General features: G+C 37.5%; 2 protein-coding genes across 5 annotated transcripts in view; one reads left to right on the top strand and one right to left on the bottom strand.

Annotated features, from left to right (window-relative positions):
- The window catches only part of ADAM23 (ADAM metallopeptidase domain 23), a 100153-nt gene extending 95521 nt beyond the window's left edge, over positions 1-4632 (top strand). The window contains exon 25 of one of the 2 annotated variants that reach the window (XM_087949473.1): positions 4520-4632. In XM_087949473.1, coding sequence (XP_087805599.1) covers positions 4520-4579 — 60 coding nt within the window. In that variant the 3' untranslated portion in view covers positions 4580-4632. The remainder of the gene's footprint in view (positions 1-4519) is intronic. The other variant, XM_087949474.1, reaches the window with a different exon arrangement.
- Positions 4633-13578: 8946 nt separating this feature from the next.
- The window catches only part of MDH1B (malate dehydrogenase 1B), a 32015-nt gene continuing 27195 nt past the window's right edge, over positions 13579-18398 (bottom strand). For 2 of the 3 annotated variants that reach the window (XM_087949468.1, XM_087949469.1), the window contains exon 12: positions 13579-15614. In XM_087949468.1, the coding sequence (XP_087805594.1) occupies positions 15535-15614 (80 nt within the window). In that variant the 3' untranslated portion in view covers positions 13579-15534. The remainder of the gene's footprint in view (positions 15615-18398) is intronic. The other variant, XM_026673193.2, reaches the window with a different exon arrangement.

Genomic DNA, 18398 nt, shown 5'->3' with positions numbered 1-18398 from the left:
CTGCAGATTAGGAGTGTCGTTCACCAGAAGAAGCTAGATTTCACATACTGTCCAAAACAGTGATAGGGACGTTTTGGAGAATCAGCCAGGACTTTTACACTTTTCATAGCAACACAAAGAATTACATCTTTTGCTTAGAAAAGAAGGCAGCAGAAGGGAAAGGTGAGGATGGGGAGAGGAAAAGAAAGGAGAAAAATAGTACACAATAGATGTCACATTTGCTCAGGGGAAATACTGTAGAGCAACAAAAAAGAGTAGACAATGTAACCAAGCATTATGACTTTTAATAAGTATGGATGGAAACAAAAAGACTTACAGAATACAGAATAACAGAGTTGGAAGGGACCTTGGAGGTCTTCTAGTCCAGCCCCGCTTGAGCAGGAGACTCTATACCATTCCAGACAAAAACGGCTGTCCAGTCCCTTCTTCAAAACTTCCAGTGATAGAGCACCCACAACTTCCAGAGGCAAAGTTTGAGTTCATGGTATAAGTTCTTGTTCTTCAGCAAACTCTACTAGTGTGTCACCTCTATTATGGTTGTTTACCACTTCTATATGGGCCAGCCACTTTTTCTCCAGGTTCTTCCTATTCTTGAATAAAAGTCACTCATTAATATTTTGCATTGGCATTTTTGTCTTGAAGGCAGGCAACATTGTTGTAAAACTCTTCAACCTCATCATCACTACAGCTTATTATTGGTGTGTAAACTTGAATGATTTGAAGCTTGTATTGGATGTTCAGGTGAATGATGCATTTGGCTATTCTGTCTGACATACTTTGAAATTTTACTACAGAGTCTTCCAGCTTTTGGTTGATGAGAAAACCAAGTCTGCCACATTGTCCATTCTCCGTACTTCTAGTGCAGAGTCCTATCATCTAAATTTTCACCTTTTCGTCATAATCTCAATGCATATTGTTGAGTTCAATCAGCAGTTGCTCTAGTCGAGTGTCCATTTTCATTGTCGAATGGTGACTGTTCCTATGTCCAAAGTCCAAAGGCAGCCTGATTTAGCCTGGTGATTCTTAGCACCTCTGCCTTCAGGCAGGTCTTCCTACTGCCATGGGTAGTTGCCCTAGGGCCGTGATGGTGAACCTATGACATTTCTGGCGTGCCAGAAGTGACACACAGAGCCATTTCTGCCGGCACGCTAGCCGTCACCCCAGATCAAGTGCACTGTGCATGCGCGCATGCCTCCCAACAGCCAGCTGATTGTAGGGTATCTGCCACGCATGCACAGGGGAGGGCACCCATGTGAGATGCACGTGCATGCGCAGAGGTACATAGTGCATGGGGTTGTGCACTCATGCACAGAGGTGCACGGCATATGTGCAGGGTTCACATGTGCATGCGCAGGAGGGTGGAGGTTGCACAGGCAGTGCATTATGGGTGCACTTTCGGCATGTGAAGATGAAAAGGTTTGCCATCACTGCCCTAGGGCCTCTGGGGAATAAGGGCCATTTTTGAGGTTGTATTGGCATGTGGAAGGAATAGACCATAATCTGCCACGCTGGTCTAGTACGGGTTGGCAGATGAGATCGGTGTTAATCTGGGATATCCATCATGGCCTATTTACCTTGGGTGACCCTTCTGGACAGCTATACGTCTGCTGACATGGCCTACAATTCCATTTACCCCACATGAGCCCCTTCGCCTCATCAAGAAGGAGCTTTCAGATTTGTTTTGAGGAAGAAAAGAAGGGATTTCTGGAAAGTTACATTCCAAGGCTTTTCTTCAGATCTTGCATTGAAGCATCTCTGGTACAGATGTTTTTCAGAATTTGTAATCTCAGCAAAAGAAAAGCTGGAAAAAATCGGAGAAAGAACATTTCTTTATTATTATTATTATTTGCATGTTTCCTATGTAAATATATGAAACAGCAGCTGGTGAGTGGGATTATTCCACGTTCATCCAATAAAGGTGGCATCTCATCTTTCTCTATGTTGGTTAAACATTCCAGAGAGGTATACCTTGGAGCACATCTCTTCGACTTCCCCCTCCAATTCTTCTAGCTGGTGTTGCCTCCTCCTATCTTCTATGGAGTCTGTGACATCTGTATTCAGCTGGGCAAGCCCTGGCAAAAAATAACAAAATAATTATCACTCGCTTTCATTTTTAAAACAAAAATAATTAAAATGTATTAAGTTAAAATAATACTCACTTCCTTCAGTTTCCTGAAGTTTCTTCTGAAGTTTCTCCTTTAGTTTGCGGTTTTCCTGAACAGCGTTTGCCATATTGCTGACTAGCTTTTTATTTTCTTCTTCCAACTAAGATACAGACATTATAAGAAGCACCCATCAGTCACAGAATCAAAATAAACAGACAGAAAGAGAAGCTTAACAAAAAGAGATTGTAAGGGAAATGAATTACTTACAGCTGTAATTCTTGCATTTTTTTCCTCCAGCTCCTCCTGGTGTCTTGCCAGAAGCTCTTTGTGTTGTTTTTGATTCTTGTTGTATTTACGGAGACAGACCTAAAAAGTTAGATTTTTAGCAGCAACATTAAACAGTATAAATCAACTAGTTGATCCTCATGTTGCTCTAACATAATAATATAATATAAATAATATTATAATAATATAATAATAATAGCATGAAGACCCTCACTAACCATTGTTAAGCAACAATCCTTATGACATCACTGCAGGATGAGCTAAAGCTGCCTTTACTTGCTCTGCTGTTAAAGTGATGTTTTAATAGCACTCTTCTTCCAATATAAACCTTGAATTCAATCTTATCTTGTTCATTTAGAGGCTAATAGCCCCCAAATATTAAAAAATGAGCCCCATATATAAAATTTAGAAGAGGCAAGCAATGTTACAAATTAATTAGGAAGAGGGATTTGAGGGCTCCAACCAACCCCACAGCTACATGCACCCCAAGCAAGGCCACAGATCCATGTTTCCCAGCCTTTCTGGATGTGGATCCTGAGGAAATGTTTAAATTGAAGATATTAACACAATTCACCAAGAAAGGGCCTGAAAGAAGATGTACAGATTTTTTTTTTAAATATTCAAGTTCAAAACTAATTCTAAAACTTATTCTAAAGCAATTTTTGCTTCTTCCTAGATTCCATGGTAGGATATGGTGGCTCAGTAGCTAAGATGCTGAGCTTGTCAGTCAGAAGGTCAGCAGTTTGGCAATTTGAATCCCTAGCGCTGCATAACGGAGTGAGCTCCCATTACTTGTCCCAATCTAGCAGTTTGAAAGTATGTAAAAATGCAAGTAGAAAAATAGAGACCACTTTGGTGGGAAAGTAACAGCGTTCCGTGCGCCTTCGGTGTTTAGTCATGCCGGACACATGACCACGGAGACGTCTTCAGACAGTGCTGGCTCTTCACCTTTGTAACAGAGATGAGCACTGCCCCCTAGAACCAGAAATGACTAGCATGTCTGTGTGAGGGGAACCTTTACTTTTACCTAGATTCTGTTGATTCCTGTTTTATGTCATTATTTATGTCACGTTACCTATCATGTTACTTCTTTGAATCCTAAACTAATCCTAGACTCACACAAGCAAGTTGACAAATAAATTAATAAATAATATAGAGGTTCTCTTACCTCAAACAGCAGTTTCCCTGCATAATACAAGAATGTTTCCATCATCAATTCAATATACTATACTTAACTAAACTAAACTAATCCTAAATAAGTAAATACATTAAATATGATAAATGAACAGTATGTATAAACTAAAATAAGAGGAGTAAATAAGAATGATATTAAATAAGATAAATAAACCAATACTGTAAACCTAAGCTACTACAATAAAAACAAAACCAAATTTAAGGAGAGGTACAGTAAGCACGCTCACAGAGCAAAAAATCCAGTGAATAGCTTTCCTTCAGCCAACCAACCAGTTTTATCTACTTCTGCTTTGTGAGCTCATGTACCTGCCACACTATTACAAAGCATGAACAAACAAGGAAAAGCAAAGCAAACCTGCTACTTAACAACTGGTCATTCCTGGGCATAATGCCAACAGATGTCAATGTATGCAGCTCAAAGTTGAGCTGTAGAGTCCTTGGTGCTCCCTGAACTTGTTATTTGCTTACAGATGGTTCCTTACCTGACTTCTTCTTTGCTAGAAGGGAGTGGGGTTTGCTCCCTGTTTGCATATAGAAGCTTACCTTGCCAATGTTGGCGGGAATGAAGTTTTACCTCTGGTAGTTCCTTGGTTAGGGTATTTCTTTTCTACTTGATGTTTGTCAACCAAGGGCATATAGTTAATAAACACTACTAATTTGAAACTCTGTTCTCCCATAAAAAGGGTTTCCTTTAAGAAAAGAACACTAGAACATAATTCTTCTCATTTATAGTCTTGAAAAGGGACGATACAAGTCCTCTTTCAAGGTCGTATATTGGAAAAGAACTGGGGCTCAGGTTATGATGCGTAACCACATGACATCCCTGAAGTCAAGCAACCACTACAGACTTTAAAACTAAAGATGGTGGGGAGTTTCCTCCTAGAGTTTTGACACCAAACAAAGAAAGGCCACTCACTCCCATATCTTTATTAAAGGGAAAGAAATGGAGGGTCCAGTACAGTCTTCTGATTCTTAGAAGAAAGAAAATTGCATAAAAGTACCATTCATTGCTGGAGCAATTCATTTCAGCTTTCCAAAAGGACTTCACTCAGTTGAGAGAGGTAAGTTTTTTTCCCTATAGAGTTTGGAGAGTGAAGTGGGATATAGCAAGTAACCCAGGTGCTCTTGCCAGCAGCAGCACCATGGACAGTTCAGCACATGCTCACACAGACAGACAGACAGACAGACAGATATAGACACAGACAGACACCTACCTTCTGAGCTGGATGGTCTTTATACTGCTTGCAGTTGGCTGTTCTTTTAGTAATTGCCAAGTTTACTGGTTGTTTCCAAATGCCCAAGGCAACAGATGAAATAAAGTCCTGTTGAAATATGGCTCACATTTCTGTCTCCAAACAAAACTTAAAATATTTGAAAAAGCTAGGCCCTTTTCTAAAACAGCAACTTTCTGGGGAAAGCTACCTGTTACATTAATCAGTACTTTCAATTGTCTCAACCATCTGGTCAAGATGAGGAGAGAATAGAGAGAATAAGTTGTGAAGTAAGAAGGCAAAGGGGAGACTACAGATATTTCAGTGATTTATATAGATGAATCCTCCCCCTTCCCCCCAGAAATTCTTTGCTGAGTTTTAGATGTTTAATAAGGGTGACACTTTTTAATGTTGTCTTATTAGTGATACTATTCAATTGTTGCTCCAAAGAGCTAATATAAGATCCATTGTTTCTCTTCTGTTTATATTATCACAATAATTGTACAAGACAGGCAACATGGGATGCAGGCAGAACCTAAAATCACAATTTATTAACAGTTGTGCTAATTCATCTCTGTTGGTTCTTCCTTTGAGCAGCACAGCTAAGAAGCTACCACCTACAATTTGTTTTAGGATTTCCAAGTTCTCTGCAAGATACCTCTGGGAGCAGCTAATTTCTGAATAGTTTATACTCTGTAATTAATTGATAATAGATGGTCTTCCTAATCTAGTTCTCAGAATAAATGAACAAATAAGAAAGGAGTCCTATACATCCCAGAAAATACAGTGGCGATAACAAGAAGAGAGTAAATCTAGAGATAAGAGCCCATTCTTTCCATGGCTTATTTCAGTTTATTGTTTTAATTGCATGAATGTAATTTCTTATGTATAGATGCTTGTCCACTAGTAAGACTTCACTGTTAATTAGGGTATGGAATTTTTTTCCAGCTACCTCTCATTTCATTACTTTCAGAAAAGCTGATTTGCCACTCACTTTTGCTGGACTCTGACTTATTTTCAACTGGACATCAGTCGGCAAAAGACAACTTAATTATGTTTGTTTTAAGAAATTCTGGTTCTAGGGGCCAGGAGTTATAAATGCATAATATATATAAGTCCACTATTCTGATTCTGCCTATGAAAGACAGATGAAGAAGGGAACATCTTCTGGTTCTATAATGTCATCATCTTATCTTCAGTAAAACTACAATAATCAAGCCATTGGACTCTTCTCCTCAATGAATATTAACATGCATGTTAAATTCCCAAAAGATTTCTTTTTATGACTGAATGCAAAAGACACAAAAGATGTGTCTTTTCCCTTTGAAGTTATTTTTTTTGAGATGAGTATTCGATAAAACCATCTTAAAACTGGGTTAAAGCTTCTGTGTTGTAAATCGTGAGTTTCTCTAGAAATGTGTACATGTCTTAAAGTATAAAGAAATCTGCTTTGTTCCTTGCTTCACATTTTCTTTTACACTGAACACATGAATTCAAACAAAACCACTATACACATTCTAATGTTATGATGAGTTCTCATATTTCATTTCTATAGATCTGCTACTGCAGTGGTTCTCAACTTTTCTTCAACATGGACCCCCTTTAAATACCTTTTGTGGCCATGGACCAGGACTACGGCCCCCTCAAGATTTGAATCATAACGTTTCTTCAAGCCCCTGTGACAACATGCAGACACTCAGGGAGAACCACTGGGCAACAGTATTATATGTACCAAATTTCATGCGCTTAATATAAGTGCTTTTTAAAAGATATACGGGCAATAGAATATTTTTTTATTTTAAGAGAAACCAGAGTATGTATACCCAGAGAAAAAGCAGAATAGTGGAATGTAAAAGTTTATGCCAGTTTCAATTTATGGATATTTTTTTAAAAAAACAGCTATAATATTCATGGTTATCTTGTTTTAACTTGGAAGATCAGACAGTCCAGAAAGGCTACTACCACCAACTTCAGTTTTCCTGGCTAGTGAGGCCACTTGAATAATGAGATTAGAGAAAGACTTGCAAAGATGCTCAGCACTCAGCAGCAACTCTTCAGAGGGATAATCTGGAAGAACAAAAACAAAAATTGTTATGCAGAATCAATATAGGTTTGAACAGATACAGTAAATGTCCTGCAAGCTTGGCTCACAGAAAGCAAAATATTTTCAGTCCAGTAAAAAGTTGCATACAAGCTGCTCAAACATAAAAGATTACTAGATACAAGAAAGCAGAGACTTGTAAACACTATTGCCTCCTGTCTGTCTCCTATTGTCTCTGTGTTGTGTCTGTGCATGTATGCGTGTGCATGTGTGTACGTGTTCATTGAGAAAGTAGATAAAGCAGTTTACCTACTTCTTCAAAATGTCATTCATTAGGGCCTTTCTAAAATCTTTTAGAAGATTTTATTCACTAGGGTCATAAGGACACAAAATAGGCCTAGACATTCTCTGCACTTTGGCCCAATTACAATTGCCTGGATTTTGAAGGGAGAATCCATCATAAGAAATTGATAATAGCAACAAGTCCAGCTGAGCCATCATGCTGCAATTAGTTCTTATAATTTCAGTGATTTTAAGCATTTAGCAGGTTCTAATCCAGCTACTCTACTTACTCCTGTTTTTACGGTCTTTCTAACAATAAGCAGCAATGCATATCTGCTGAGTAGTTGTCATAGGAAGGGCAGAATCCTATTTAATTTTTCTAAGTTGAACCTGCAAATTCAGGGTGCCCATAAACCTTCTTACATCACCACTTGGACTATTTTGCATGCATGAAAATCCAAATGCCACGGGTCTAGACTCTATAGCAAGAGATGTGTATCCTTTCCATTCCTTTTTATGCAGCCCCTCCATAAATTCATGTTTCACTGGGAAAAGACAAAAATACATATATGAAGCCTCTGGTAATTCTAACTTTGACCATTTCAAGGAATCTCATTGCATTACTTCCGTACCTACTATTGGTGGGTTAAAATACTTTTACAAAGGGATGGCCCACATTTGTGCTGCAGCTGCCAAAATATTCAATGCAGTCCTAGGCTGCATCAACAAGGGGATCAAGATCACATGAAGTGTTATCAAGATCACATGAAGTGTTAGAACCACTTTATACTGCACTGGTAACACCACACTTGGTATACTGCATCTAGTTTTGGTCACCATAATACGAAAAAGATATTGAGATTCTAGATAGAAAGAGTTCAGCAAAGAGCAGTGGAGATGATTAGACTAAACTGTATTATGAATGGTTGCGGGAACTGAGTCTAACGAAGAGAGGGACTAGGGATGACATGAAACCAGTCTTCCAATATTTGAGGGGCTCTCACAGAGAGGAGCGAGCCAACATATTCTTCAAAGCACCTGAGGGCAGGATAAGAAGTAATGGATAGAAGCTTATCAAGGAGAGATTCAATATCCTGACAGTGACAACAATTAATCAGTAGAAAGGCTTTCCTTCAGAAAGTGTGGGTGCTCCATCAGTGGAGGTTTCAAGAAGACAGTGGACAGCTCTTTGTCTGGAATGTTATAGAGTCTCCTGCTTGAGCAGAGAACTGGACTAGAACACCTTTAAGGGTCCTTCCAACTTTGTTATTCTGTATTCTATTCTGTTTTCTGTATATATAAAGGTAGAGGTTTCCTTGTCCAATCATTTCTGACTCCAGAGGATGGTGCTCATCTCTATTTCTTAGCCAAGGTAGCCAGCATTGTCTGAAGAAAATCCCGTGGTCATGTGACCAGCATGATTATATGCTGGGGTGCATGGAATATTGATACCTTCCCACTGAAGTGCTACCTATTTCTCTATTCGCATTTGTATGCTAGCAAGAGTTGGGGCAAGTAACAGGAGGTCACCCCATCATGCAGTGGAAACTGGACTGCCAGCTTTCTAGCTGACAAGCTCAGAATTTTGTTGAGCCATCATGTTCCCATTTTGTATATATAGGATAATATTGTCAATATGGCTTAGAACAGAGTTGTCAAACTCGATTTCATTGAGGGCTGCATCAGGCTTGTGTTTGACCTCGGGGGAATGGGGGTGTGGCTAGGGTGGATGTGGCCAACTCAACATCCCTCATGCTGGGGTGCCTGTAGTGGCCTGAGCGCTCTGCCAGTGAAAATGGGCTTCCAAGCTTGGTTTTCAGCTGCGACAGCTTCCTGCAATCCTCTGCCAGTGTGGCCTTCCTGAACTGTTTTCGCTAGTAGAAGCACCACCGGCTGATACTTCGTGGTTTCCAAGTTGGCCCCGTGGGCCATATCTAAGCACCCCATGGGCCGGATCTGATCCGTGGGCCTTGAGTTTGACACCTCTGGCTTAGAAGATACAAATATGTTGCAAAGTAGCTCCCTAATCCAACAATTTGGGGACTTGGATGTGAGCATACAAGGGGCTACTCTTTCCTTCATTATTACTTCCTGAATCATGGAACTCATTAGCACCAGCAGTGAAAATTAATAACCCCCATGTTTTTTTTACCTGGCTGCACTTGGAGACTTAGTTTTTTCTTCAGTTCTATTATCAACTGTTGCAGCTTCTTGTTCTCCTCTACCCACTTAAGATGTAGCTCTGATGGCGTAGAAGAGTGGCTGCTTCTGATCTTAATCCCCTTGCTGAAGTGGTCCCTGTTAGTTTCAGGTTTTATATTTCCAGAGTTGCTTGTTAAAGGTACAATTCCCTCCCTAGGGGTTTCATTATGTGTAATTTCAGGATTGATGTTTTGGAAGAAATCTGACTTTGACATGATTTCTGATGATCCTGAATTCCTGTTGAAGAAATAAGCCTGTGGCTCCATCAGCTATTTTCTTTCAGCACAAAATGAGTGCACATTGTTGAGCTCTGATGATGGGTAGCCAGTTCATTTTCAGAATATTTCTTTTCTTCAAGGTTTGTTGGGACTTGTAGTGATATTCTAAACGCAATACATGAATAAAGTGTTAAATTAAAATTAAAATGTTGCTTAAAACTTCATGTATATAGATATGTAAATATACATATTCAAACAAAGATTCAGATAAAGAAATAATATGGTTGCTGATTGCTACTGGATCTTCATTCCCTGTTTCTAACTTGTATGAAAATTTGGCCAATTTTGAAGATTTGAAGGTCAATTTATTAAGGGTTTCTGTTCATTTCTGCACAGAACATTATCAAGCATGGTACCTACATGCTAGTAAGAGCCAAAATATCAGAAAACACTTAGGAACTAGGAGTGATTATTGATCTAATTATTTGATCAAGTATTGATGCACATTAATGAATATTATTAAAACATTTTAATGTTTTAATTTTAATCCTATCTTAAAACATTCCTGATAGGCTGCTAATTAGCTTCTGCCTGAATACACATAGGGCAGGGGAATCCACCACCTCTGAGTCTCTTCATTCTAATAGATTTTCGATCTTTACCACATTGTCCCTTGGTGTTGCAATGACTTCCACAGTTGCAGCAATCTATGTTTAGACAGGTGTTATTGATTTGTTATTTGAAAACCATGCAAACATCAGTAAATTTCATATACTGAGTCATGAATTTAACTTGATATATAAAAAGTTCCATGTGCATGAATGTCCGTACGTTGACAAAACACCGTAATAGAAATGCTCACATGTATTTTATTTGAAAGCTTGAGCTGCTATCTTTGCTTGCGAGGCTTTTATTGTTTTATGCTGTTAGCTGCCCTGAAATTGCATGGTGTATCATACAACTATTTTAAAAATACATAGGTAGATTGATGAATAAAATAAATATATGTGAGCATTTCTATTATGGTGGGCTTCTGGGCTTGTGTTTTGTCAATGTATGGACATTCATGCACATGGAACCTTTTATATATCATGTTAAATTCATGACTCAGTAAGATAAGATTTTGTTACGAAATTTGCTGGTGTTTGCATGGCTGTATGAATGTATAGCAATTCACAACAATTGTATGCTGCACTTATATGGTTATGCTGGGGCAGGGAACAGGAAGTATGCATAAGCATGCATTTTCTGATGTGTTTGTTGCTCTCTCTAAACTAATTGCAGCTCTCCTAATAGGATGATATTTCAAGATCCATTTAATAATTAGATAATAATTTTAATAATATCAGTTAATAATTTCATTGTAATGTTTTAAAATTAGGGCAAGCAGACTTATTGTAATCTATAAACTAATAACTCCTAAGCAATAGCAACAAAATGTAAAGTAGAACAGCTTGATACAGATTGCATAATAATTGCATGCATAATTTACTCCCAGTATTGATAAATACTATTAGGAAAGCTTAGTAATCAATTATATGAGATTCTTAACTATAAATCTTTATACACTTATTTCTAGTGCAAGGCACACTCTTTTCCAAAAATCGCTCATTCAGTATATTTCAGTTCCTTTAAGATGTTTAGGTCAGGGACTAGGGAAGACAGCATTGCTATTGTGCCTAAGACAAATCACATATCAAAAATGAAAAACTGCATTATGCCATTTCAAGCATATACTTTTCTTTTACTGGCACAAGCCTTAATACATATATTTTTCTTAAATGAAAGCCTTTATCTCTATGCTAAGAAGCTATTGAAGATCTCCAGAACTGGGAAGGGAATCAAATTATATTAGGGCATCTCAAGAAAAGCTCTCTGTTTCAAAATAGTACATCATAATAATACCCTATTTAACTCTAGCCATTAGGCCCTCCTCACTACCATAAAAAACCCAAGTACATTAATTTATAATAACTATTCTGAATAATTGAAGAGTGCCTTTGATCTGGCACTCTTTATTTCCAGCAAATTCACCTTCTGCTTTTCTAGAATGTGAGAATAAGCATTTACTGGTTGCTGAGAAACACAGCGCTACTATGGTGACAGAAAGCAAGAGAAAGCGTGTGTCATTAATGTCTTAAAAGGAAAATTACATGGTTTGCTTCATTACAATCTCTTTTTTTTTAAAAAAAAAAGCTGGATCTGAATTTTATTTTTAAAGCTCTCAAGGTTATGTTACAAGCACTCAGCAAGGATTTTCTAATATTATTACAAAACTGAATATTTCATATATCAACTCGTGCCTTGGGCAGAGGTTGGACTAGAAGACCTCCAAAATCCCTTCCAACTCTGTTTTTTATTTCTAGCAGATATGGTTTAAAATGCAGCCTTCCTACTGAGTTATATGTAGCCATTAAATGTTTACACACATACACACACACGCAACATTATAGAAATGGTTTCAAATACAGATGTTGTAATACCTATTTCCTCACTCTCCTTTCTCCAAACCTCATAAATATATTCGGAAGATAGCTCAGTGGAAAAGGTCTGGTATGAGGATGCTTGGCTTGGCTAGTGGGAAACAATCCATAAAGCTAGTGTGTATTCTTTCATCCATAAACATACAGATTTTCTTTTCTTTTTTTAAGAAATATTTTACAGTATTTTAATTCATTCCAAACTGGATTAAGTTAAAGCAGTTAAAGTCAAAATATAAAATACTGATATTTATAGAACAGTAAATACATATAAAGCAATGGCACCAGTAAGTAACTGATAAACACCATCCCATAAATGTCTATGAAGATTTTCAATCATCCAGGTATTGGTTTTTCAAAAGATGCTTTTCAAAAAGGCAACTGGACTTTCTTGGGTTTTTTTTTTCTTTGAAGATATTTTGCTTTTCATCCAAGAAGCTTCTTCAGTTTAGTTTTTCAGCTGAATAGAAGAAACTTCTTGGATGAGAAGCAAAATATTTCGGGGGCAGGGATCAAGAAAATTCAGTTATCTCTTGGAAAAACACCTTTGGGACAACCATCCCATAAACTACTTTGCAATTACATTGAGAAGGAGAAACTGAATGGCAGAGATGACAAAGAATATAACAGCTGAAAATGGTAAAGAATTTTCAGTTTTACAGATTTTTGCAACTTAATTTTGCAAATTAATTATGTAGACTTCAGTATTTTTCTGTCCGTTACTTTGATCCTCCAACTTCTAGAGTATCAGACACGTTCTAATCATATGGTATCCTGACGTTTTTGCCCAGCAACTGTGGCTGGCATCTTCAGAGGTAAAAGCTTTGTAATATGGTTAGAGCAACCTGAAAAGCCCAAAGTAACTGAACACTGCTACATAATGGGCACAAAATCAGTTTAAAGACAGACAAGTACTAGCAATCATATCAAATCAGCATGCACAACTCCAAACAAAAGCTATTGAGATTTATAAACTAACAAGAAGAAATACAGTCTGAACATTAACAAATGTTTTGTGTTCAACTTCATGTCATGCTAAAATAAAACAGCCCTTAATTAACAAACACCATATAGCAATCTCACTTGAATCATTGTCATTCAGCAGTCACTGAAAAATAATAGACATCAGCAAGATTCAAAGACAGAAACTAAAAAATTAGCCTTTGGAATTTCTTCCAAATTCACCTGGATGAAGAACCAGTCAGAAACTAGCTTTCCAGAATTCCAATGATGCGGGCTAATTAGAAATTAATTCAGTTAGAAACACAACAGGTCAGTCCGTTCTGGCTCAGTTGCCTGTGAACTGCTAAGTAGTACACTACAGAGCAGATCACTTTCACGTCTGTAGGTCTCAGCCACGGTTGCTGACAAAACAACATGATATCAAATAATTAGAATGTGCCCTATTAGCCTGGAAAGCCTTCATTGATACATTGCTTGCACTGTAATAATTATCTCCAACCACATAATGTTTCTATGTTCACTGAATTACAGCATATTAAGACATTTCAAATATAGGAAATAGCTAATTACTGTTATGGAAAAAAAATCCCAAAGCCATAGTATCTTAGTATTTTATTAGGTTTAAATACAACATTATAGAACAGAGGCTGACAGTCAGATTGGAAAAGTCTGCAGTCTTCACTTGGAATGCTGAAGAGGTACAGGCTAGATTGGAGGTGAAATTGATTTTAGATAGCATTGCAGATGGAATAGAAGCCTGCCCATAGCAGGGTAGTTTTGAAATTAACACACCTTCAAACACTTTTAACACACCTTGAATTTATAAGCCTTTTCCAGCTTAGAACATTACTTTTCACTTTATGTTATTACAATAAAATAGGCCTAAGCTTGTTAATCCAAATATTCTGACTCCTTTACCACATGAATTTGGATAAAGCTAATATATTTAACACACATAATAAAAGAAAAAAGGCTTATATTTTTATATAGCTACATACTCCATTACATACAGAATGAAAAAGCAGTATTTCCGGCACTAAATCTATTATTGTTAAGTTGTAGGAATCAATTCATTCAGGAATGCTTTCAATTGTATACAGGATAAATTATTAATTTTATTCACTCTGCACACATTGAATCTCTACTTAAAATAAACCATTACTGATGAAGTATCACAAGCTGTAGAATAAAAATAAATAAGAAGCTAACGTGTTTTGCTGTTCTTGCTTTTTCAGTAAGATACTTGATTTAGTACTATTCCAACTGAAGAGTTATCTTATTTTATGGATCCCTGTGCAACCATGCACAAGTGTACATTTTCTCTATGTACAAAATGCCTTCTAAAAAAAGAAAAATTATAGTCCATATCAAAGAAAAGAAAACCAAATATACATCTGAACTGTATATCTTCGGCCACATTTTCTCACAATTTATCTTGCATCACTATCCTACTCACTTAAATAACCATGGACAAAAGGATGCTTTTCAATTTGTGTGGTAACACACCAAAATTACATGCACACAGGAATGTTAGTTACGACTTTATAGATATTGTAGTACTATAAATCCCAGGAGTCTCATTTACTATATCTACTGTCCATCAACATCTGGATGGCCACAGATTCCATAGTGTTGTTCTAATGTCTGCAGGAATATATTGAGAAACATTCCAAGGAGAAGTATTTCAGCATAAGCCCATAAATGCATACATAAGTGCTGCCATCTTTACTTTATTTAACAGAACGAACACAAATTGCATTCACACATCAAACAAATCCATAAGGTTAGCTTAGTGAGAAATAGAGGTGCAGATATTGGATTATCCAAAGCAATAAAATCACAGAATACTTGAATTGGAAGGGACCTTACAGAATATCTAAACCAAATTCTATTCTACGCAGGAAACAATTAAATCATCCCTAGTTTAGGCAGCCAATGTTAATGTGATATGCACTCCCAGGACTCAGGCTCCATTCACTTAAGAAGAAACCAGAGAACAAAATCATAATTTGTTCTTATCTTTCTTATTCTAGGAGAAAAAAACCAGATAGATAAAGCCTAAATCTTGTTTGCAAATTAAGCTAGGCCACTGGTGTTTGATTGTTACGACTGGTCATGGTTTGCCTTAAAATCAAATTCAGTTGTGTCCTCCTCATATCTCAATTCATATCAAATATATTTTACACAGTTCATTCAAGTCGTATAATTTAAGATGTTTATGTTAGGCACATTTTCTTTTATTTTTGCATATTCACATTTTGCCAGCTTTATAGTTTTGTTTGATATAAAAATTGGAAATACAATTCAGTAAAAATTAGGACTAACATTCTAATTGAATGCTTAACTCAATGGAAGTCAAAATTCAAAAGTTTTGAGGAGATGCATCAGTAAATATCAAAATAACTTTAAATTGCAAATGAAATTTGATAAAGTAAAACAGTATTTCTTCTTTACATTATATTTCTTGAAGTACAACATACAGTTTTTCTACACTCACTAATGAAGCAATATAACTTTCATTACACATTAAAGAATCATTTTGCATTTAGCTTCTTAATCATCTTCAACTTCAGTGTTTTCTTCTTCAATATTTTTGGACTCATTTAATTCATCAGGATCTTCCATTTCTGAAACTGACAGAACTGCTAGTTATACATGCTCATCTATAAGGTGTTCATCTTATTTTTACTTCAAGAAAAGAATGTGCGTGTTTGTATGTGTGTGTGTGTGTATGTGTTTTAATACTGTTTCTAATGCTACTTTACTAATGCTAATGATCAAGGGGCCTCACATGAGTGTACTTGGAACTCATTTGTGTGAGTAACTGTAATAAATGAACATTGAATGAACTGGAGACAGTATAGTTTAATAAAGCTACACAAAAGATGAGGCTCTCCTAGAGAACTTCTGGTTGACGTCACAGCAGTATCAGTGGCAGGAATCACAGCTCCGTGATCCTGCGCTGAATACTCCCATCGGAGGGCTCTGAACAGGGCTGAAACCATCCTGGAGGGGAGGTGAAGGAAAGAGGGTTGCTCTGGAGGTTGCGGAGAGCAGCAATTTTCCTGCGTGATGCAGAAAAAACCCTCTAACCCGAAGGCATGGAGCAGTGGCGGCCATCATGGCAGCCACCCAGCTGGGAGAGCCGAAGCAACGAAGATAGAGCAGGAGTGAGTAGAAGAACAGTGTGTGACTAGGTGAGATTAAGCTTGATTTCTACCTAAAAGTTATCCCCAAAGTAATGATCTTGGGGGAAAAAGGACGGTCAAAAGAGTAACTTTTGTGACTTCTGGTTTGGGTTTTTTCAGTGACGGACCAAAAATCCGAAATCATGCGCGGTTTTGATCCGTGCTCACCACTGGAGCGCCCCGATCCTTTGGATCTGGGGCTGATGCACCCCGTAGAGGTGGTGAAGAGAGGGGAGATTGCTAGCCGAGTGGAGGGGAGCCGCATCTCTCCTCCTTGGCTGGTCTAAACTCCCTTTCCCGAAGGCGGTTGCAGCAGTGGTCAGAAATGGCCATCTCAAAGAAGAACCCGACTGGATAAGATTGTGCAGGAGGAATACAAAGAGGAAAGCAGGACAGACCGGGCTAAACAATGGAGAACATCTAAGCAAGGTACCCTGAATCTTAGAGGGATACTTCTGAAAGAAGCTTTTTAAGCGGCAAAGGAGAAAGAAAAGGAGGTTAAAAATCCCTTTTCCTACTTTTATATTGACAATTATGGCATGGAATGTTAAAAAGAAGATTTAAATAAGAAATTTGTGCTACTCTACTTTGACATTAATAGACAACTTTAAGCTGGAATCTAAGTGTTAAAAGGAGAATAAAGATTTTTTTTTTTTTGGTCATTTTAAAGCCCAAAAAAGGAGAAGAGTGGAGGGAAAAGGGTGGAACTTGGAATAATGAAATAACAGAGTGCTACCTGGAAAAAAAAGGGGGATTAACAGTGAAACTTTGAAAAGACTCCCAAGGATACATTGTAATTGAAACCTTACTTAAAGATACAGTAACTCACGGAAAGGAAAAGTAAAAGAAAGAAACAAGAAGGAACAGTCTGGGATTATTTGGTGATTTTTTAAAAAAAAGTTTTTGGCATTGGCTTTTTTTTTTTTTTTTTTTACTTAAAGTCAATCGGGTGGTTGTTTAAAAGTGTTTAAAATGGTATCACTCCTGGAGGAATTAAAAATGAGTTTTAAAAAACAGAAAGAAGATGCAGAAGAGGGAAGAGGATCCTTTGGCTTCATATTTCAATTTTTGGAAATGGAGATCCTGAACTATGAAAAGCAAAAGGAGCAAGAAGAAGGGCGGGACAAAGAAGAAGCCATTTTCAATGATCAAACAATGCAATGTGAGGGAAAAAGGGGAAAAAGGGGGAAATGGAGTTAAAAGTTTGAGATTAAAAAGAACAGACAAAAAGAAAAATAGTTTGACTAAGAAGCATAACAGTAAGGAGAAGCAGAAAAGAAAATTACAGAAGGGAAAATTAGAGAGAGAAGGGGTCGGCTTCGCTAGCGGCAGGGATTCGCGATACTGCGCGATCCCTGCGGCGCTAGCGCTTTTGGTGCCTCCAATCCGGACGGGTTTGGAGGCTAAGGATACCCTGCAGGGGCGGCTGAAGATAGGGGGGATCCGGAGAGGGGTTTGGGGTGTTGCAGACCCCTCCCGGCCGGCAAAACCCCTTTTCTCAAGACAGTGCAGCGGCGGTCCGTAATGGCCGCCACAAAGAAGCCGGCAGCTGGGTAAGAATGTGCAGGAGGAAGAGGAGAAAGTTTTTTAAAGTGAAAGTTTTTCTTGGCTGACCCAGGACTTTAAGACATATTTAACATCCTGAAAATTATGGCTTTCTGAATGATACTTTCCAGAAGAGAATTATAACCGGCAATTTTGAGGTGCTGAAAGGAAAGTTTACTCTCCTTCCCTATGGAATCAACAAATGGATATTGAGAAACCTGTCTTTTTATTTGAAGACTGAAATTTATTGCAATAAGGCTTTAAAATACAGATTTGGTTTTTCTTTTTTTGATTGATATTACCCCAGGAAGAGAAAGTGAGAACTTTGTTTTGGCTTGGACTGATTGATGACTTTGGGATTTTGGGACTGTTCTAACTTTTGAAACATCTTGGTTGTTGTAAGAAGAAAGAGGAAAAAAAGAAAAGAAAAGATTTATAATGGCTTTTTCCATTGAGGAACTGAGAAAAGAATATGAACAAACAAAAAGAGATGGCAAGGACGCTGTAAAGGAAGCTTTTCTCTTTTTAGAAATGGCGCTTGCTATCTATCAACAAACACAACAACAGATGGAGGCAGCAGCAGCAGCAGAAGAAGAAGCCATCTTTAATGAATCTCAAAATTTAATTAAGAAAGAAAGGAGAAAGAGAGGAAGGAAAATGAAGGGCTTAAGATTTAAGAAAACA

Source organism: Notechis scutatus, chromosome 1 (genome assembly GCF_049901735.1).
Source record: "Notechis scutatus isolate UNSWTSFEM ecotype Mainland chromosome 1, rNotScu1.2, whole genome shotgun sequence".
NCBI lineage: Eukaryota > Metazoa > Chordata > Lepidosauria > Squamata > Elapidae > Notechis > Notechis scutatus.
This window is presented reverse-complemented; position numbering and strand designations above follow the sequence as displayed.